General features: G+C 41.7%; 1 protein-coding gene across 1 annotated transcript; it reads right to left on the bottom strand.

Moving 5' to 3' along the window:
• Positions 1-2,205: 2,205 nt before the first annotated feature.
• gng4 (G protein subunit gamma 4) lies at positions 2,206-21,162 on the bottom strand. The gene is made up of 3 exons (XM_018750851.2): positions 20,788-21,162; positions 14,915-15,021; positions 2,206-3,469 (listed from the first exon to the last, which is right to left on the bottom strand). Exons 2-3 carry the CDS (start codon positions 15,011-15,013, stop codon positions 3,341-3,343), a joined length of 228 nt encoding a protein of 75 aa, XP_018606367.1. The 5' UTR covers positions 15,014-15,021; positions 20,788-21,162; the 3' UTR covers positions 2,206-3,340.
• Positions 21,163-22,918: the final 1,756 nt, after the last annotated feature.

Raw genomic sequence — 22,918 nt, 5'->3', positions numbered from 1 at the left:
TGATTGGTTGAAACTGTCAGTGTGACAAGTGTATTAACACAATAACACAAATAAATAAGCTTTTATTACTTTTATTTTTGTTATTTAATCAAACAGTAAACAAGCCTGAGATTTTCGGCAAAGGTGTGTTTTAGCATAAACAGCTTTCGTCTAAACAACTAAGCCAATATAAGAATACAGTGCCAAATAGCACTCATCAACCATACATTATAGAAGGAATATATTTTGTTTCACCGTATCTTTATTCACTTTAAAGTAAGAAGTAAAACATGCAAACCAAATTTTAGTTTAAAAAAAAAAAAAAAATGTAATTCTCACCTGTAACTGCACACTTACATTTTACATTTAAGGTTGTGACAAATCCATCAGCTGCCAGCCTGGAAATACACATTGTGATTTTGTACAATATTTTGCACAACAGAACAATCCTTCTTCCATTTGTACGATGTTATTAGACACGTTCTTTGTAATTTTAATAAGCAACTGAACAGCTAATCATCTGTGGAAAGTTTACTTTCTCATCCTGACATCTAGTAACTCTGTGACCTTCACAGTCTAGGGTTGGAGTTAGAGCAGGTCAATATCTGTGAAAGGCTGAACATTACCTAAGCAATATAAACAATTTCACATGCAACCTCTTTCATTTATAGCAACTTCACATAAACCAACCAGTTAATCTACACACTATGCATCTGCCAAATTTCCTTGAACGACCAATGATACAGATAAAATCTAAGATCATAAACAGATACTATAAATTAAAAAAAAAAAAAATCAAGGAAATGCTATTTCAGCAACATTCTATTGTGAAGAGAGTGAACACAATATAACTAGTCACCTTCTTCATTTGATTAAATGCTTCATATTTTACTACATTCCCTACTATATATTTTACAAAACAGTTTAAATGCTAATTCTTACTGAGCAATAGAAAGGTTACACACTTCATTTAACACTCAGTGCTCTGCAGAGTACATTATATGTGTGTAAAAACTGCAAAAAGAACTAGTCTAAAAATCCAACAGCAACAACAACAAAAAAAAAAATTAATTGTGCTTTTCAGTCAATACAGTGACAGAACAGTGTACAGATATGCTATACTCACTGTACTTGTACTTGGCACTCTAAAATACACTGGATATGATGTACTGGAGGGAAGGCTGTAAGTAAATAAGCACATAGAAAAGCCCGATACAGTAGTCATGTATAAACTCAACAATACATCGTTAGCTACAAAGTATCAGAAAAAGAAGGCGATCGAACCCATTAACTATGGAAAAATGTAGGTAGTTTTTTGTTCAGGGTGGCACAATGGTGCAGTGGGTAGTACTGCTGCCTCACAGAATTTTGCCTTTTTGAGTGTAGGTTCAAATCCAGCTTAGTCAGTGTGGACTGAATATTCTCCTCGTGTTCACGTGGGTTTCCTCCCACAGTCCGGGTGAACTGTATGGCGATGACACAATTGCCTGTAGTGTGTGTGTGTGTCTACCTTACGATGGACCTCAGTCCCCACAGCTTAGCGCCCGTGAATTGTTAATTCCTGGATAGGCTCTGGACTGCTGTGACCCTCACAAGCAAAAATGAGTGTGTGTTTAGCAGATCTGAAATGGCTTAATTGTGGTAAAAGCTTTCAGATTTGTAATAAGGTTGAACTTCAATTTGGAACAGTCTGTCCTATGCTGTATATAAAAGGTAAGGCGGTAAAGGTACGTGTTTGAGTCAAATTCCACCACTAGGATGCCTTTCCTGGTAAGGGAGGCTATGGAAGTGTATGATATGGCCTTGTACTTCTGTATACGCAGGACTTGTACGGTCGCCTCATACACACAGGCGGTTATGTCAGGCATACGCTCTGAAGTATCTGTTATATTTGCAACAACAGTGTTGGCTAAATGGACCAAAGAATTACAGGCTGTATCTGTAAACTTTTACAGCCAGGGTATCATAAGTAAATAACACAAACTCATACTGAACACAAAACTTCAGTGAAAGTAAAAAAAAACAAATATACACCATAAAAAATGTTTCTTTTTGCTAAACGACAAGATATTTAAAAAAGTGATCCGTTAATACAAACAGAGATTAAATAAAGATCAATAAATATTTCAGAAGCTTGTCTTTCACACTAAGAAAACTGTTGTTTCACAGCTTGCTGAAACACTTTAATTTGCTAAAAAGGAATTAGGGTATAAGCTTAATTTGGCCAAACACAGTACAAAACAGGATAATAGTTTTTATCCATGTGAAATGCTTTATCTAGGGATCTTGGAAAGCAAATGAAAAAGGCTTTATCAACATTATAAGGAAATCACAATGATGCTGTATGTGGCAGAAAGTGAGTCAAACAACCTAACTGTGTTAGAAGTAACAAAATGACTAGCATGTACTTTCATAATTCATGATGTGAATTGTTATAATTCATCACAGAATGAATAAATACTAATGAAGTTAAATCATTTTCAACGCTGCTGCTGAAATAATTTGGTATGCTTGATTGATATTTTTGATACATTCTGTAAATATTATACTGAATACATTGTCATTAACACAGGAATTTTTTACAAGTTATCAAAAACAAAGAAAAAAAAACATGTGGCTGACAAAACAGGTTTGACACTGTCAACGGCTGTGCCTACTAAAAAAAGCAATGAAAAGCAGATATTTCACAAACAGCAATAACTTGTAGTGGCATTAGATAATCACTTTAATATGTTTCAAAAATTAGAAAAATTATAATCCAACCTTTAATTTATTATTGCAATATTGTGGGGAGGAGATAAAGAGATTACCAGAGTAAATTAAATGTAATTCAAAAAAGCAGTGCAGCAATATTAATGTACACTTTTATGTCAGCCTTCTCAACTAGCAACTAATGCTCATATTCCTTTCATGTATACTTTTCACAAGTACTAGCAAGATCTTCCAAGGTTCAAATCAATTTCGTTTTAGAATCCCTAGGCCAAAGGTAATACCAGCCGATGGATGTGGGAGATTTACAGAGATAAACAAATGAGGATGTGTTGCCTGCTAAATTGTTTTTTTCCTGAGGCCTGTGTGATCCAGCAGCTTTTTTGACAAAATTAAATTAAAAACGCCCCCGCGTAGGTGCCACACGTTGCTGTCGTCTAACAACAAAGCACAGGGAATGAAAAAGAATGAGAGACAGTTATTGGACTCCAGAGAGAGGACTCACATAACCCCCCAGTGAGCCAGAACCGGGCTGCACTAAGCATGGCTGCTGGCTCTCAACTGGTACCGGCGTTTTTTGACGCTAAGAAGTGGGGAGCCAGTGAAGGACCTGCCCCTCAAAGGTGGGGGAGGGGGGGGTCAGGCACGGACCTCACAGGATGGTGCAGAAGAATTTCTTCTCCCGGAACGGGTTCTCGGAGGCTGGAACAGGGACGATGAGGGGGTCCTCTCGTATGTGAGCGTCACAGTATGCCATTAGGTCCGCTGCGGCCTTCGACACCTAGCCGGGGCACGTGAACACAAACGCACAGATCACTTGCACATGTTTTAATATATGTCCAAATTAAGTATTGTATATGTATAAAGTGCACTGATAAAGCCCCACGCTGGAGATGCACAGCTCTACCTTGTATGGATATCCGCCATGTATAGGCTGTTTCTGAAACATCTAGTGTACTATACTATTGGTATGTGTTATATTTATTATGCCATGCTACATTCCATGCTTATGACTCAGGCTGGGAGACCATTCGAGCAAATGACACAATATCAACATTGCAGTGACACGCTTTCATGATTCACTTCAACAGAGAAACCACCAGACAGACCCAAACCCCCCCCTCTGGTGAGAGCTATCTAACTATCAGGGGTCATCTACGGGCAACATTTAGAGTCACCAATTCATCTGAATTGGGGGAGGAAACCCATGCGAACATGGGAGGAACACGCAAACTCCACAGAGACTGAGCAAGGTTTGAACCCACCTTCTCTCACACCACCTAAGTGCTGTGAAGCAATGGCACAACTCGACGCCCCACCGTGCCACCTTCGTTATTGATAATATTAACATATAATTTTAAGTATACACTCACTGAGCACTGTATGAGGAACACTATACTAATACTGGGTAGGGCCTCCCTTTGCTCTCAAAACAGCTTCAATTCCTCGTGGCATGGATTCCACAAAATGCTGGAAAGATTCCTTTGATGTTCTGGTCCATGTTGACATGATTGCTTCACGCAATTTCTGCAGATTTGTCAGATGCATATTCATGCTGTGAATCTCTCATTCTACCACATCTCAGAGGAGTTTCTTTAGATTCAGATCCAGTGACTGGGAAGGCCACTGAAGAACACTGTACTCACTGTCATGTTCATGAAACCAGTTTGAGTCGACGTTTGCTTTGTGACATCATGCATTACCATGCTGGAAGTAGCAGTTAGAAGATGGATAAATTGTGGCCATAAAGGGAAGCACATGGTCCGCAACAATGCTCAGATAGGTTGTGGCGTTCTAGCGATGATTTATTGGTATTAACAGGCCTAAAATGTGCCAAGAAAACATTCCCCACAGCATTACACCACCACCACCAGCTTGGACTGTTGACATGAGGAAGGTTGGGTCCATGGATTCACATTGCTGACACCAAACTCTGATCTTACCATCTGTGTACCTCAGCAGAAATCAAGATTCATCAGGCCAGGCTATATTTTTCCAGTCTTCAACTGTCCAGTTTTGGTCAGTCTGTGCCCACTGCAGCTTCAGCTTTCTGTTCTTGGCTGACATTCTGAGATGCTTTTCTGCTCACCATAGTTGTAAAGAGTGTTTTCTCTGAATTTCTGTAGCCTTTCAGCTCGAACCAGCCTGGCCATTCTTCTCTAACCTCTCTCATCAACAAGTTGTTTCCGTCCGCAGAACTGCCGCTCACTGGATTTTTATTGATGTTGCACCATTCTAGGTAAACCCTAGAGACTTGTGTGTGAAAATCCCAGGAGATAAGCAGTTAGAGAAATATTCAAACCAACCCATCTGGAACCAGCATTCATGCCACGGTCAAAATCACTGAGATCACATTTTTTTTCCCATTATGGTGATTGATGTGAACATTAACTGAAGCTCCTGAACTGTATCGGCATGATTTTATTTATTGCACTGCTGCCACATGTTTAGCTGATTAGATAGCTGCATGAATAAGCAGGTGTACAGGTGTTCCTAATAAAGCTCCCGGTAAGTGTACATTATATTTATAATGTTAACTCATCATTTTGAACCACCTTGTGGCAGGTCAGAACCTGGCCATGCTTCTGCCTTGCCCAATTGAACATACCTGAGCTTGGCTCATTAGAAAACAAGCACCAGGTGTGGCCAACCGGAACAATGACACTTTATAAAGAGGGGGGTTAAGGGAACCTGTTGGTGTGTTGACTGTGCATCTGACAAAAGATTTTGGAAGTTGTGTTGATGGACCTGAACGATGGTGTTTGTCTGTGAAGGTATGGTGTTGACTTTTGAGTTAGATTAGTTAACTGAGTTGTATTAATAACAATGGCGATATAAAATAAAACCCAGCCATGAACTGCCCCATGTCTTATCACTTTTCAAACCACACATACCCTGTTGTGTAACACACCTCTCTTACACTGAATGTCCAAAACAGGATAAAACAGAACGACATGAGAGTAGTGATCCATCTAGTCGCAAAACATAACAAAGAGTACAATGCGTGTTCTTAAATCTCTATTCAGCTGTCGGCACTGTAGCATTCCTTCATCAGACCATTTACAGCTGTAAACAAAGCTCCAATGGTGAAAAAATATAACTACTGTCATAAACAGCACGCCGCTTCCTACATTGAGTATCCTTGTTCAGTTTTATGTCATCATGTAAAAAGAACACTGAAGGGATGCATAAATGTTAATGAGAATTCCTAGTAATCACAGTAACACTGTTGACAACAGACTTTCATCCCAGTACTGAAAAATTTTGCAGTGGGGGATGCCTGCCATGTGCTCTAAATCTGTACTGAACAGTCCGTAGAGGTTCTGGAAGAGCTATGAGCTGCAGGCGAGGCTCTGCTGTCAGAGTGACTCTGTGGATATAGCTTGCTCCCAGCCTGGCCCCTGGGGGCCCCTGAGTAAGGGGGGGGGGGCAGGGCTACAGGGGGTGGGCAGGGGCCAGCTGCCAGCCAGGAAAGAGTGTCCATCTGTGCCCACACCTAGGACTACACACCCACCCCACTACTCCGCGTGAGTCACTGTGACAGAAAGACAGAGGAGCAGAAAACATTTCATGGCTTATGTTTTCGTGCAACAGTGAACAGAATTATCTCTAAAATAAAGGATGGGCAGTCGCACTAACGTACGTATGGTTCCGCGGGAATGACCATTACTCACCATAGCTGCATTCCTACAAAATTTACAGGATCCCTTTTAAATACTTGTATAGCTTAGTTAAAATAACGGAGTAATTCCCGTCACAAAATGGAATACAGTTAACTCCAAAATTACATTCATTAACATAGCAGATGCTTTTCTTCAAAGCGACACATAATGAACAACTATTTATCTGTCACCTTTATCCAAGGTGACTTACAGTGTTAGATAGACTGCACTAATTCCCTACAATCATTCACTCATTTATACACTGAACCAATGTTAACAGTTTAATTCTGATTTAGTCATACAGACACAGAGTAAACTGCAGTTCAACTCTGAACCTTTTTGCTTCCTTCATCATATTCCTTCCAGTGCTTGCTGACAAAATACATCGCGTGTCCTTGATCGGGCAAATTATGCACTTTTCTTGTGAATTAAAGATGTTCAATTTGTCAAATTGCTTTCTTTTCACCTTGGATGGCTGGATGATAAACTTGCTGTTTTGTTTACGGGAACTCGCGAAGGACACAACAGACTTTCTTAATAGCTGGACTTCCCTATGCAGAATTTTTGGAGCTTTAACCTTGAAGTTTACTTCAGTGCTTTAAGTGCGCAATAATGTTTATGCTTTTGTTTTGTTTAATAGTTTTAATTGTTCAAAAAACTTTTCAAAATAACAGTATAAAAATAAAAATGTATAGTTTTCCTCAATTAAGAAATACGATTAATAATCACTGTTTTTATTATTCAGCTTTTTCGTTAACCTTTTTCAGGGGTGACAGTAATTTTGGAAATTACTGTATATCTAGAAATAACAGAAAGATTAAGTTGATGAAAAATCAACTGAGAAGAGACACACACACACACACACACACACATTGACTGAAACCGCTTGTCCCAAGCGGGGTCGCGGCGAGCCGGAGCCTAACTCGGCAACACAGGGTGCAAGGCTGGAGGGGGAGGGGACACACCCAGGACGGGACGCCAGGCCGCCGCAAGGCACCCCAAGCAAGACTCGAACCCCAGACCCGCCAGGGAGCAGGACCCGGCCAAGCCCACTGCGTCACCGTGCCTCCTCTGAGAAGAGGCAGAGGAATGTAAATTGCATGTTTCTATGTGTAATGCTATGTGACTAATAAGCAGGGCTACTTTATTAGGAAGTGATGGTTCCAAAAGTAGATCCTCAGCAGAACATCACTACAGCAGTGTTCAATTTATTTCAGTGAGGAGCACCTGTAAATATAGATGCACAGATACAAAACTGCAATGTTGTATTCCATAATGTAGAATTCTTCTGCATTAAATACAATGCAAGCCCTGTCTTAGCTGTAAAGCAGACTGTTTCAAACTCTGCCATGGATTTGTCTATATACATCTACTGCTTTAAAAATGAAAGAAATACGTTTTTTAAGTCACTTCAACAGATTAGTTGAAAATACATTTCAGGAAGATTATTGCTCAGCCGACAGTAAGAAAGGTATTATAAAAAAGACTACACAACATAAAATCAGACATATCAAAGAATACTATTATTAGATAATGAAGATGTCAGTAACTATTGTCAAATGTAAGGACATAAATAAATTTAATGAAATCAGCACATGCTTAAATCTTTATACATTTTCAGTAATTTTCATGTAACTTGATAACATGCTAATATACTGTATTTTTTAAGGACAAAAGTTTTAATGATTGTAACAGGTGCTTTTGAGGTTACTCTCATTACACTGAAAAACATGCAATCAGTGCTACTGAGTTTAAGACTTAGCACAAGTGGATACATTTGTGAGGCGAAGACACCTTGTCCCCAACGGAAGAGATGGATAAACTCAGCATTACTTATGCTGTTAAGACCCAGCGTATAATGTCACAGCACCACAAAAAGCCCAATTCTACATTAGCAAGAGAAGCTACCGGAAAAAATGTAACAAAAGGTTGGACAACAAAGTATCCAGCTATCACAGTACTGCTGAAGACATCTAGCGAACCTTGATATGTGATGTAGTAAACAGCTCTGTACACAAAAAGAAAAAAAATGGGAAAAAACTCCCATTACAACTGTGGCATAGAAAGATTCGGAACAACATTGAACATAAGCCAAGAAGTGTTTAACTGAACTAAATTGCTACAGCGAGATGTTAAAACAGGTAAAAAGTTTCCTTAAATAAAAACATAATAATACATTTTATAATTATTATTGTTATTGTAAATTAACATGCAAAAATGAAAATTTAAAGATAAAAGAACTTTCACCAGACAATTAGATTAAAGAAAGTCAAATACAAATTGTGCCGCTTGTACAAGTATTCAGACAACATACTATATTTTAGTAGGACTACCTTTAACTAACTACAATAACAGCTTTAAGCCTTTTGGGGTACGTATCTACCAGTGGTAAGAAGTGATGTTTATTTTGTTGTTTTTTTTTTAAATACTTTATTTATTTTTTATTTTTAATTGCCTCCATCTTGACACCTCCACCTATAATTATATTAAACATTCCAAGTATTAATTTTAACTAGAAAATGTCCTCTTGTAAGACAATAAGAACATGTGGCCCAGTGTAGTGGAAAAGAGAGCAAAAGAAAGACCATCCCTTCCAGTACATTTTCACCGGGTCATTCAAGTACAGCAGTTGCCCATTACATATATTCATTTAGCTGATACTTTTCTCCAAAGCGACTTACGGTGTTTAACCTGCCTATAACTATTTACCTATTTATACAGCTGAGTAATTTTTACAGTAGAAATTTAGGGTAAATAGCTTGCTCAGAGGTACTATAGCAGTAGGAGAGATTCAAACTGACAGCCTTCAGATGCAAAGGCAGCATTTCTAACCACTACACTTCCAACTGCCCCAACCGCAAATCTGCAAATTTCTGACCATACAAAGTGACCGAGTGGCCCGCTCTGATCAGTGACGAGTCCCGGCGGTGAGCGCACAAACAGCTGCGAGTACTGCTTAGATCGGTAACAAGTCCCGGCAGATTGGATGAACACACAAACAGCTGTGTGTGTACAAGCTGAGGATGCTGGGAAAGGATTCCCTCTCAGTTTGCGTTTATACGAAATGTTGCATTGTGTTCTGATTTGCACGACATCATTTTATTTGATTTTCTGTGTATCTGGTTTTATCATGGGCCCAAAGGAAGTATAGCAAGCTCGAGAAAATGTTGAAAAAATGTGAAAATATGACAAAGTGAGCTGCACACAATTAGAAGGTAGTACAGCAGTTATAGCTGCCTTGTTATCTGAATGTCCCTGGTTCAAATTCCTGCTCCTGCTGTTATACAGTTGAGTACAACACTTGGTCTAAATTGGTATAAAAAAGAATTTCTTCTTGCATAAACGTGTGAACAATTGTAATCTGCCGAATAAATACTAATAATGTAAATTTGGAAGTGTTGATTTGATTGAGTCTGGTTATAGAAATAAAGTTGTGATGAGAAATACAGAATATTCTACCATATTAAGGGCTGTGACATTGGTGCTCAAAGTCCTTACATCAGCCATTGATAAACTGAATCCACAATTAGCTACATTGCATTTCCCTTTTCCACTGTGACTTTCCATTTAAGTTACGTCTGTTAAAAGCATATATTCTTTCCACAATCAACAAATAAGTTGTTAAGTTAGTCTAACACTTCTGTTTCCATGTAACTGTGAAAATTCTCATTAAACTTGCACTCTTCTGGCAGAGTATCCACGCAACACCCATTTTAGTCACATTAAACTACATTCATAGTAGCACTTTATGACACTTGGTGAGAGGGAAAACTATTTTGATTAGGAGGAGGTTCTTTAAGAAACTTATAATAATACTATTAGTGCTTATATGTTTTTTGGGTCAGTTTTGACTTTAGGTGGACAGATTTTACTCTTTCCCCATAATAAATAAAGGAAAATACATGAATAGCTTCTTCACTGTACAGACATTCACTTTAAGTCAAGAGTTCAATTTGGATTCCAGGGCTTGGGTGTATCATGCGCTACATATGCCAACTGCAATTTTCAAAGGTTCTGGATGGGAAAGGACTCTAGGCTACCAAAGAAAATTCACCTTTTGTCTCTCTGACAAATACCACACAACATGAGTTAGTGATCCAGCTAGGGTTTGGGAAAGGAAAAGATGGCTGTGTTTGAGTTCATGGTTCCTGATGCCCTACCTTATACAGGGTTCTTAATACTGATGATGGATGCACCTTTACTCCTCTTTAAGTTACTGATCTGTGTGAGTGGCAGAGAGAGTGTGTTATACTGATATATGGATGAGTGACCCATTGTAAGTAGTGTATCTAGCAGTGTAAGCCACCACGGTGAATAAGGTGTGTGGGCTGGTAACACTACATAGAATTTATTGGAAGTTGCTTTAGAGAAAAGCATCTGGTAAATAAATAAATGTAATGTAAATGTAATGATCTGAGACCCCCTGGATGCCTCAGTGGTTTCTTTTGCAATCTCCTTGTGAGCTTTGTCGGATGGCTTTTTCTTAGCAGGGTCTAGGTCCTAACAAGTAGCTTCGAGGTCTTCACTACTGAGCTAACAGTGTCCCTTGGGATATCAAAACAGTATGATATTTTTTCACTGCCTAAGGAATGATTCCTATACAGACTGTTATACTAAGTACATGTGACTGTTAACTATAATAACACCTAACTACAATAAAGCATAATCAGCTTCCAGCAGTAAAGCAACTTTAACCTCATTATGTTTGTTCACGTTTGAAAAAATTAAACTGACCAAAGCACAGTGTCTAAATATGAAATATATATTGCAGTTTTTGACTTTCTTTCGTGTCTCTATTAACAAACGAGAAGTGTAGGAATGGCAGGTTTGTGTTCATGTGCAATTCTAAAGAGAGATTTGCTAGAATTTCTCATGAAAGCACCTACTCAGTGGGTTCAATGGGTGGATGATCATGAACAACATGGCCACTGAGTCACCCAGATCATAGAGGAACTGCTCTTTGTATATATTAATCACCGAGCCGTTACACAAATCAGGTACTTATCATCTTTCTAATATTTCTAATTTTGTAATAATCATCCTTCTGCACTTTCCTGTTGATCACAAACAGTGGTCATCAGGTTAATCTTCATTCTTCTATCAGTCATGCAGTGTGTCAGTAATCCATCCATCCATCCATCCATCCATCCATCCATCCATCCATTCACCCACCTTCAGTGTTGCAATGGTTCAGAGCCTCTCCTGGGAAGCACAGAGCATAAGGTGGAGTACTCCCTGGATGGGATGCCAATCTATCACAGGTTCCACATGCCTGCACTGAGGACTAAATTTTCTGAACAATAATGCAGGCTGTCAGTCCTGAAATCAGTCCTTGTGTTCCTCTCAATCAATCAGTCTGTTACTTCACATAATTCATCAAGCCACTTCACATCCATATGGCAAATGTACATGCACTGAGTGACAAACTATCTACTTGTACATCCATAACCTGTCCCTGGTGCACTTCAGTAACATTACAGATAGAGGTACTTCAGCTATGCTACCAGACAGGGATATTTAAGGGAAATTGATGATGAAGGTTCTTACCTCACTCAGAAACTCTCAAAGTCAGAGAAACAGAGTGGAGAAATTTGAACTTGGTCCCGTCTGGCTATGTCATTGTCCAAGCCTATAATCACAGCTTGATGTCTGTGCCAAGACTGGCAGGACCATAACTGAGCATGAACATACACTGTCTCATAGTGCAGGGGCAGGTGTGAGTGACGGGAAAACACATTTCCATTTTTTTTTTCCCATTTGGCAGAAGCTCTTCTCCAAAGCAACACACACACACACACATTTTCAGAACCGCTTGTCCCTTACGGGGTCACGGGGAACCGGAGCCTACCCGGTAACACAGGGCGTAAGGCCAGAGGGGGAAGGGGACACACCCAGGACGGGACGCCAGTCCGCCGCAAGGTACCCCAAGTGGGACTCGAACCCCAGACCCACCGGACAGCAGGACTGCGGTCCAACCCACTGCGCCACCGCACCCCCTTCCAAAGCAACATTCAGCTGATATAGTAATGTCATAAATAAGGCTCTTCACCCTGTCCTTCACTTAAATAATCCTGCACTGATGCCTAGTAAGTGTAAAAATTCTGTAACAGACATACAGAAATTAATTTCTGTTTTGGTTTAGTTGGTTTAGTTTAGGTTGGTTGGTTATGTTTTTAAAATATTTGACTGAAAGTCATCATGCAATGGTAATTTTTTATGGTTTCTTTTCCCATTGTGCTTTTTATTCCTATTTCAGTACTTCTCTGCTATTTCTGTGCAAGGACTGTAGGAATGTGTTTGACACCACCATATAAGTAGGACATTTGCCTCCCATACAGCCAAGGATACGTAAATCTCCGTGCTTCTGTCCACTTGCTTGACTACAATGTAGTTTAGAGCTGCAGTACCAAACAAGGAACCTCAGTTGTGCTACATTAATTAGTTCAGTTCTGCAAACAAGATATTACCGATTTTTAGGCCACAGACAGGAAATCCATTGGTCAACGACCATAAGTGGTCATAAAATGTGTCTCCAACCCGATTTAGGTGAACTGAATTTCCCTGGGTGAGGGGCCAAAGACTAGTGTAACCCCTTAAAGTTTTACCTCAAATGGAATGTCTGACCCAGAAGGACCTAAATCAGCCGTTGCCAAGCTGCTTCCGATTTTTGGATCTACAAAGCTGTGCAAGTCAAGGTTTTCTTCTGTGACACAGCAGAAGTTGAAGAACAGGTCTCGCCTACACAATATGAATCTAAAAGTGGGTGGCACAGCAAGTAGCTCTCCTGGGTGGTGCGAGAGGACATGGGTTTGATCCCCGCTTAGTCTGTGTGGAGTCTGCATGTTCTCCCTGTATCTGCATGGTTTCCTCCGGGTGCTCTGGTTTCTTCCCACAATCCAAAGACATGCCGTTCAGGTTCCCCCATAGTGACACAGAGAGAGTGTGTTCCACTGATGTATGGATGAGTGACCCAGTGTAAGTAGTGTATCTAGCAGTGTAAGTCACCGCGGTGAATAAGGTGTGTGGGCTCATAACACTACATAGAGTTCATTGGAAGGCGCTTTGGAGAAAAGAGTCTGCTAAATGAATAAATGTAAAACTAAGAACAACTAACTGTTTTGTTCAGGTTTCAAGCTGCATTTTCTTGACAAGGTGAGTGAGAATGAATGCCAAATCCATCATTGAGATACATGTATTTAGCAAAAATGTTTTTTTTATGTCAAATGCAGGTGTATGTATGTAGGTGTTAAAACTCATATAATCAAATAAATTTATTTAATGAGTTGTTAACATTAGGAAAAAAAATTTGCTTGACCTAATACAGGGCTGCCAACACCTGTATTATATTGTTACCTTTCAATAAATCCAGGAGCTAAACTGAATGGCAAAATAAAATGGTTTGAGAACAAAGACGCACCAGAGGCTAGGTTTGTAGACAAGATTTAGTCATATTTGTACATAACTTACTAAAATGTTTTGGTAAGAAAATGCTTGAATGACCCCCTAAAAATGTGTTAGGAAAACATTTGAAGGAAAACATTGCAGGTTCATAAATGTTCATAAATGATCTCTTTCAGTAGGATTTTTCTATTTATGTCTACATATAGCAATAAAACACTGTTACATTATCTTAGTATTTATATCAAGCCCAGTCATTTGAGGAAGGATGGTAATACAATCTCTGCAAAGCCTTATTAAATTACTGTGACCCTAATTCTGCTATAAACCAATATATATTATTCTTCTTAATGATTTTCCTGGTTTACAAGCCATTTATCCTAATGGAGGCCTGGTATGATGGTATGCATTTTTCAATTAATATCCAGAGGCTTTCCCATCTGCTTTAATTGAAGGTAATGTTATTCAGCAAGGAGGACTTTTTCTGTTTTTTCTGAAAAATGGCTGTTGATTGCATTGTATTTCCTGCTTTAAAACAGTTATTTTAAGTGAAAAAATCCAGCATATGAAAAAACAATGCTATTTATGATCCCCTTCACATTCGTCACAACACGCAAACCTCCCCCTCCAGTAATTGAACGTATATTCAAATAAGGGGCGGGGCACAAAAACAAGTCTAAGTGTAAATTAAAAACTAGGAGCTACATATATTTATTTACATTCACAATAAGTTCCTGATTTTTTTAAGGCAGTGTTTCTCTGCATTTCTAATGTAGTCACACTGTCTTCATTTATCCTGGAATTTGCAAGTTCCAACATGACATAAAAGCATAATGGTGGTGAGGTCTATAAATTGCAACTTTTTCTTACCCAGGTAAATTAATCTGTAAAATTTACAAACGCTTTTGAGTATGCTTCACACATCAGTTTTAAGTATTTGTGCATGGAAATATTGGTTGAGACTGGCAACTTTTTTTCTGGATGAATTATGCCTCTGAGAGATGAGGTGCTTATGATTAATTTGTACAGTAACAATGTCTCTGAGAATATCTTGTCAGGTATGTTTGTTGATCTCTCTCTCTCTCTCTCTCTCTCACACAAACACACACACACACACTCACACTCTTACACAACAACTCGTATTTAGGCTATGCCTGTACCCCTACCTTTATTCTGTCCATGCAGGCCTCCATCTTCAGCTGCTCCACAGCCTTTCTAGCTTGGGAGATGCTGGCGGTATTATTGTTGGCCATGGCGTCCTTCATAGTGGATTCTGCAAAGTCACACAGGGATATAACTGTTGCAAATACTTTAGTACCTTTACATCACAACTGAGGAGAGATAACGGGAAATAAGAGCCACACTCTAGAGCATCTTTGCGTTTTTCAGTAGTAAGGATACAGAAGCCTGGTAATGGGTGGGAGGAAGTGTCTGGGATTGAAATCCAGACCGAGGGCCTTCCCAGATTGTATTGCTTCAGATACTTCAACAAGCAAGAAATGCTCATCGACTGCCTCTAAAATGCACCCAAAAAAAGGAACAATAACCATGTAGAAAAATATGATCCATACTAGATAATATTAAACTGCTGGAGCTTTCAGTGTCGAGGCACAGTTCGGAAGTGGTTGAACCATTATGCCACATGGCACAGAAATGAGCCGTGGCACCCTTAACATTGGGAGCGAAGCAGACCAAGGCAAGTTTCTATTTTCAGTTTCAGATGTTCATGGAATCGTTGGGCAACGGGAATGTCAGCATACGAGTGATCCAGTTTGGGCAGCGCCGCTGTCTTTGGACCCAAAGGTCACAGGTGTGAATCCCACCTCCAGCCATAGTACGTTTGAGCAACATATGTCCCCTAAATTGTTCCAGTAAATAGTGCAACAGTGTAAGTTGTTCTTCAGAATAGTGTCAGACAAATGTGGTTTTTCACTGTTTGCTGCATTCTTTTAACCTTGCCCTTTTGCATTTCTTTTTATGGGTTGTTTAAGAGATAATCTGTCCTCTTAAATGCGCTTTTAATGTTTCTCATAATGTAGCCTTTGAGATGTTGGGTGAATTTTTGATATCTAAAAAAGGGAAATTGGACTCATAAATTTCACAAAATACTGGCCAGATAGCAGTAAATAATTAATATGCCACAAGGATCTAGTAGAATCTTAGCTTTTTAAAATCATTTCCATGACAACTGGATATGGTTCAAATTAACAGTGCCATGATATGGACATGACCGGACAGATGGAAGCAGGAAACTCTCAAAAAAGAAATAGAATATATGTGAGAATGTGCAATGGAGTTATGAAAAAATTAAATCTCTCTGGCAGTTTGGTTCTTATAAGGCCAGGAATCAGCAGTGCTGAGGTCTGAGACAACCAAATAACCGATTATGCAGCAGGTGTTTGAGACGAGCCGTCCATATTTGTCATTTAAGCAACGGTTTAGGTCTCCCCCATTATGAGATGATGTACGGTATATTTACATTTGGTAAGGAGAACTAAAATCATAAAAAAAGGGACTATAGTCCTACGTAGGGCACAGGCCAACCAACCAACCAATTTCAACAACCCTGAGTGGGATCGCGGTGAGCCGGAGCCTATCCCGGAGACACTGGGCGCATGGCAGAAGGGGGCGCACCACGCCAGTCCATCGCAGGGCCACAACTAGGCACCCAGGCACACAGCTGGGCGAAGGTACTGGAGCAATTGCAGGGCAAGCACCTTGCTCAAGGGCACTACGGCTGGAGGCAAGGATCGAACCGGCGACCTTCAGAGCCAAAGGCAGCCGCTCCAAGTTTGACGTAGGGCGCAGGCAGTAGCTAGATAACCAGTGACTAATATAAAACAGCTTTTCCTGTTTAAAACAATGTCAGATGGAATAAACAGTACATTTCTTTTCATGACAACAGCAACCCCTCTGCCTTTGAGTGGAACTGCAAGTGGAAAACCTGACTGGCCCAGCTGGAGCCCAGGCAGCATGGGCACACAGAGATGAGTCTCCTGGGGAAAAGCAATGTCTTACTTCAGTTGATGGACGTATGAGAGAACTTTGTTTTACTGGAAAATTCAGGGTTCTTATATTCCGACAGAAAAAAATTAAATATCTTTAGCACGGCGGAAAGTCCCAGTATTACCAAGATGCAAAACAACCTGGTGGAAACTGTGCAGTAAACCAAACAACCTCTGAATGCTCCCATTTGTGCAACAGAACAGAGAAAACAAAGAAATAAAAATAAATTGGAAAAAAAAAAAAAAAACAACAGATCATGGGTGGAAGAGAAAAAAACACACAGATCCTGACCCTCCTCCACCCTAACCCACATGCGCTTTCACCATTACAGCTACTCTTCAAATGAGTAGCAAGCAGTCGAACTTTGGACCACATTGAATCCCTCACCCCGCACTGCACATACAACACGGGATTGAAACTCACAAATAATGGCGCGATCACTCGACATATCAAGAACTACATGGCAGAAGCAAGCTTTCTGTCCGGTGAATAAGACTAACAGGAATGACACATGACATTCAGTTCACCGAGGTGGAAAAGGACAAGGTCTTCTAATCTTATTGTGCTCACCTGAGTGCGTGTGACATGCCGCAGACTCAGCTAAGGTCGACGGCCTCCCCATTTGCTGATGAAGAAATACTACAGCCCTCTCCCCATGAAACAAGGGAGTCAAATCACTCATTGAAGAAGCCAACAAGCCCTCAATTCAATCTATAAAGGGGTTTGAGTCCTACTGCACTAATTTATATTTAATTGAATGTGACACATTTGCCCAGCGCACACTGAAAAATAAGAGCATCACGACATGAGAAAGCAAGGCGTTCACGACTGAAATAGTGTACTTGGAATGTGTTTGTGAACTCTCCGCTGGGAAGATTGCCGTTGGGCCCATTAGCAAAGTGCTTTACCTCAACAGCTAGAGAATTAATCTAACTGGGTAAAATGGGATACGGTCTAAATTAGGCTGTCTGCAAACAGACTTTTACACTACATTAACATGCATCTATGGTACACCCAAGAGATACTGAATGAGGGCAAGCTCATTTGGTATTTTGCCTGTGGATTCTCGTAGAGCTTTCTGCAGGCCAAGGCCCATCTGCGGCCAACAAGATGCGCCGGCGTCATGGGAAGTTGAGCGCAGACCCCTCAGGATACACATGTTAAGACTGCAAAATTACACATACAAGGGGAAAAAAGTGATACGCTAACGTGTCACACTGGAGGGAGACAAGTCTCTAATAAAGAGAACATGCCACCTAATGGGGATGTCGTTCACATCTAATGGAACTGACAGTCTGTCAGTAATGCTCTACAAATTGATATGTGATGAAAACCAAATATATGCTCTAAGGTTAAATGCTTTCGTGGCCTATGACCCGCCTCCACGGCTACTCAATTCAATTTTTCTTGAAAGATGGAAGGCTGAACTCTTAAAAACATTGGGACTTCTTTAGTTAAGCGACCTTTAACTGGGCTAAAGCAATGGTAATAAAAAGTGCCTATAGAAGATTTGTATAATAACAACATCAATATAACAAAGGTGTAACAACCATAGCACTGAGATAAAGTCTTTTGTGAAACAGATGCATAAATAGAGAATCTGATGCCCCAGTATTGTACTTGTAAATGTCCAATTCTAGGGGAAGCATTTAGGTTTTTAACTTGAATTTATAGCAAGTGTATTATTATTATTATTATTATTATTATGAACAACAGCAATACCGGATCACATTTGCCAATATTTCAAAATGTTACTGTGAGCAACACAGATATTCAGCATGAAAGACAAGTCACTTAACCCCACACTGCATAATTTATGCTTTTTTCTATTATAATAAATACTTTATGAATACTGGTAAACTATTAGAGCTTGCAAGTACTATAAAAGCAAAAGCAATTACTTAGACATCTGTCTCAATAATAATGGTTACATAATGACCCCACAAAATGAATAATTTAGATGTCTGAACACATCCCTTTCATGCCTTGTGCAATATAGAACATAACACAGAAGAACGACATGGCATATCTTCCTCCGTTGTCCAGGGACAATCCTAGATTTGCTGTCGTAACGAGCATCAGGTAGGGCGTTCAACCTACAACACGCCATATAACCCACGTCAACAGGCTGCAATCGAGCCCCACAAGCAACAAGATCCCATTTCCTGAAAAAGCCACTGACCAATCATGCAATCTACTGCTAACCTCAAATTAGTGGCAGCACCTCATGTGTATATGTCACACACTGCATATTTAGCTCTAAAGGAGCAAAGAGCATGAGGAGAGTGCTCATCTTACTGTGGGGAAAAAAAAAAAAAAAGTGCATTAACTTCATTTCTGGATGCTCGCAAGGCACTTGGCTGTAACATATTTCCGCATGTCATAATTATACTGTTTTTCACACTGCCAGATGGTATCGATGTTTGTTGCAAGGAATTACCAAATAAAGCCTCTGGTTGCATGACTCTTTTGTTATTGTGGATGCTTACCAGACGCTGACAGTTGCCCATTCATATTTCTGGCCCTTTCTTCGTAATCAATGCGTTGAGACTAAACAGGTGTGTCACCTGGGACTAGAACCAGCAACCCTCGGCCTTGAGTGTTGTGCTTAACCATGACACCACCTTGAGCGTTCAAAGCAAACACAAACACTCCGCAATTTCTCGGAGAAACTGGCCGAACAGACAAGAAGAAGCGCTGCTTTTTTTTTTCGTGAAGAACTTCCTCAAATTTGAATTTGTGGCAACTTGAGAGAGGAAGGCAAATTATTGCATAAAATTACTGGTCGCGTAGCTACTTCGCACCTGAGGCTGCACGATTCGCACGAAATATTTCCAGTTTTTTTTTTTTTTGGGGGGGGGTGGGGGGGCATTATCAAACACATTATGCAAAAAAAAGAAAAAAAATAAAGAAACTGAAGAACAGTAATGAGTCCCAGCATCACTGGTCCTTTCCCCAAAACCAACGCTGAATATTTCGGACGTTTTCGGAGCACATTCGACGATTCGAAACACTCGAGAGGCGACTGAAACGCCAACGGCTGCTTTCCCTCACTAAGCGCCATCGTCGGTCCAGAATCGGATGGCAGGCTTTCTGAAGCTTATCCAAAAAAAAAGAAGAAAAAAAAAAAAAAAAACACAACAAAAGAAAGGTGAAAATACGCAAATTCCCTACACACTATTAGCATTTGTTTTTAAAGCCACCGACTTTCAGAAAAGGAAGAAGAAAAAGGCAGGGAGGGGTGTAGCCGGTATGAAAGAACACGAAATATGATTATGAGGAGGACCTACCCACCCGACACACAGTGGAGCCACTGTCTGTCACTGTGATGCTTCAATGGCCCAAAACCCAAACCCCAGACCACCGGTTAGACCATATAGTGACTAACCGTTAGTCTAACGTCACTCAGCGGAGATGCCGCTCAACAACAGCCACGTAATCCGACGAAGGGACGAAGGCGCAATACATCTCGTGTTCATGATCCATTTGAAATAATACCATCTTTTTTTTTTTCCCTTCAAAACGCCAGACTGCGTTGCAATCAACATACTGGATATTCACAAAAAAACATGACATGTCATTATCACCTAAGAATTCTAGAAAATGAAGCGCGCGCACACACACACACACACACACACAATGAATGACGGGAGAGACCCGTGCTTATTATTTCGGTAAAATACGGCGTACAGTCCAGCCCGAAGCACAGTGCTGTACTGTACGTAGATCGAAAATGTGCATTCGATTCGGCGCGTGCAGCAGTCAGACAGACCGACTCCTCTCCTCGCTCGCTTCACTCCTCCATTTGCGTGACACAAACGAAGCCCCCGGGCATCATTTGTACAGCAAAAGCGCACAGTTGAACAGTTTTACCGCAAATTTCTCCGCTGTTACACCTGGCTGCTGTACATACATGTACATGTAAACATGCCCGGTAGCCATACGCGGTCCATGATTTTCGCGCGGCTACGCGGCGGCAGCGCCTCGCTCGCGCACGGACGGAGGAGGAACGTGGACGCGCGTGCGAACGTACCTGTGCTGTGTCGCGCGGACGGCGGTTGTCCGTTCGGCAGGAAAAGCGAAGCGCACGACTCTCGGGTGGAGGAGGATAGGAGGATGGGAGGATGGGAAGATAGGAGGATGGATGGATGGAGGAGTCACTCCCAGCGAAGAGGAGGAAAGCCCCTCACGTGTCAACACTGTCTCTCAGCGAGCATCTTCAGGGGGGATGACCAGGGATGAGCACCGCCGTGCGCCACTCTACATGGTCAGGGCGCGTCCCCCGGCCGTGCGGTGCCGTGCCGAGCTGCGCCGCGGCGTGCAGGAAGGGGTTTGGGGGAAGACCTGCCTGACAGCGCACGCACGGGCGGGCGGCACGGGCGACACAAGCGACACGCAGCGCAGAGACGCGTCACGCAGGTCCCCCGCCCACCGACGCGGAGAGCGGAGTCGCGGACTGTTGTAAGCGCTGCGGGGCCGCCTTCCTCCCGCGGAGTCCGGCGTCACGGAGTCGCGTGTCTGACTGCCGCCCGTCGCCTCGCGCGCGACGGGCGGCACGAGACGCCCCTCCATTTCCTTTGTGGGCAAACTGCTGGAGAAGATGGCAACCGTGGCGTGGCACGGCGCGGCGCGCTGCGGCTCGGCGGGCGGGTGCGCGCCGCCGAGGGGAAAAGCTCTAGGGAAGAAGGATTCCCTTCTCGCTTCTACATCATCGTCTACATCATCGGGTCCCCCGCTCGATGTGTCCTCGAGAGCCGGCGCCAGAACCCGAGACGGAGGAGACATCCCCCCCTCCATCAGTCCATGTTCACAACACCGAATGCGCGTGTGTGCGCGTGTGTTACGCGCCACATGACCCCGGCGTAGTACAGAACACACGACACGTAGAGGGTAGGACGATTTCGTGTCAGTTCTCTCGGTACACGTATCCGCACGGGTTCAAGCTGGAGGACAATACCAACCCATGGACAGTCACAGTGTGGTTCAGAGTTACACCACGACGCTGGCAGTCCCCATGGAAACAGCAGGGCATCTCGGAGAGGGTTCAAAGATCTGTGGGACGTGAGCGCTAAGCGGCACACATGGGCCCATCCATCCGTGCGGAAGGCGCGACTCGCTTGCGACGCATGGAAGTAAACTCACCTTTCTCGAGACAGGGTGGAAACATCACTCAGCCAACACTAGACTCGTTATTCCATGGGCTCCTATTTTGTAAAACCCAGAAGGGTGCGGTAGGATATCTGCATTAAGACGGAGATGCGCACCAGCCACAGCTGCTTTTCCAGGCCTCGCAGCGACAACTGGTGCGAAGAGGTGCGTTAGACTTAGAACATTAGCGAGAGGCACGTCAGAAGACCAGCAGCACCTCTCCTGGAGTACATGCTGGTGAAAAGTGTTACCTGCGTTGTCATTAATTTAATGGCCTGCCAGTACTGTACAAGCGAGTGCAATTCCTTTCTCCATGGAAAGATCTGGAACTGAACCTGTTTCTCCCTCGTACTGTAGGAGAAGCAGAGGTTCAATTTCAGATCGTGTTACCCAGCTGTGTAACCGTAAAATCACCGTACGCAGTTTAGCTCACACACACAAACTGTCTGAAACCGTTTGTCCCGAGCGGGGTTGCAGCAAAATGGAGCCTAACCTGGCAACACAGGACGTAAGGCTGGAGGAGGAGGAGGAGGGGACACACCCAGGGTGGGACGCCAGGCCATCGCAAGGAACCCCAAGCGGGACTTGAACACCAGACCTGCCAGAGAGCAGGCACAAAACAAACCCACCACGTCCCCCCACAGCTTAGTGCACAAACCTGATTTTCCCGAGTTGCTTTGGAAAAAAGTGTCCGCTAAATCAAATAATTCACCGGTACTAAAAAGCAAACCATTTTTGGCAACAAGTATATCTGTTTGCCAGAATAAGTAGAACGTGTTAATGCAATAAGGCAAACTTCTTGTGCAAAAACATCTTTATAGACCCTTTGATAGATAAAATTGAGCAATGGATTAACTTAGTACAATACTGTTAATACCTCAATTAATACATTTAAATGGGATTTTTTTTTTTGCATGTTCCAGTGTTATTCCTTGCTTCATAAAGATAAGCGTTATAATATATGAAATGAGATTCACAAAGCTTATGCACATTTTCAGTACTTGTCATGTACTTCA

The sequence above is a fragment of the Scleropages formosus genome, chromosome 16 (assembly GCF_900964775.1).
Source record: "Scleropages formosus chromosome 16, fSclFor1.1, whole genome shotgun sequence".
Taxonomy (NCBI): domain Eukaryota; kingdom Metazoa; phylum Chordata; class Actinopteri; order Osteoglossiformes; family Osteoglossidae; genus Scleropages; species Scleropages formosus.
This window is presented reverse-complemented; position numbering and strand designations above follow the sequence as displayed.

Excerpts from the sequence above, each read along its gene's own strand:
- gng4 (XM_018750851.2), bottom strand. The coding sequence starts at position 15,013 with ATGAAGGACGCCATGGCCAACAATAATACCGCCAGCATCTCCCAAGCT. Across the intron at positions 3,470-14,914 it reads CCTGCATGGACAGAATAAAG|GTGTCGAAGGCCGCAGCGGA; the intron begins GTAGGGGTACAG and ends TGCCCCGGCTAG.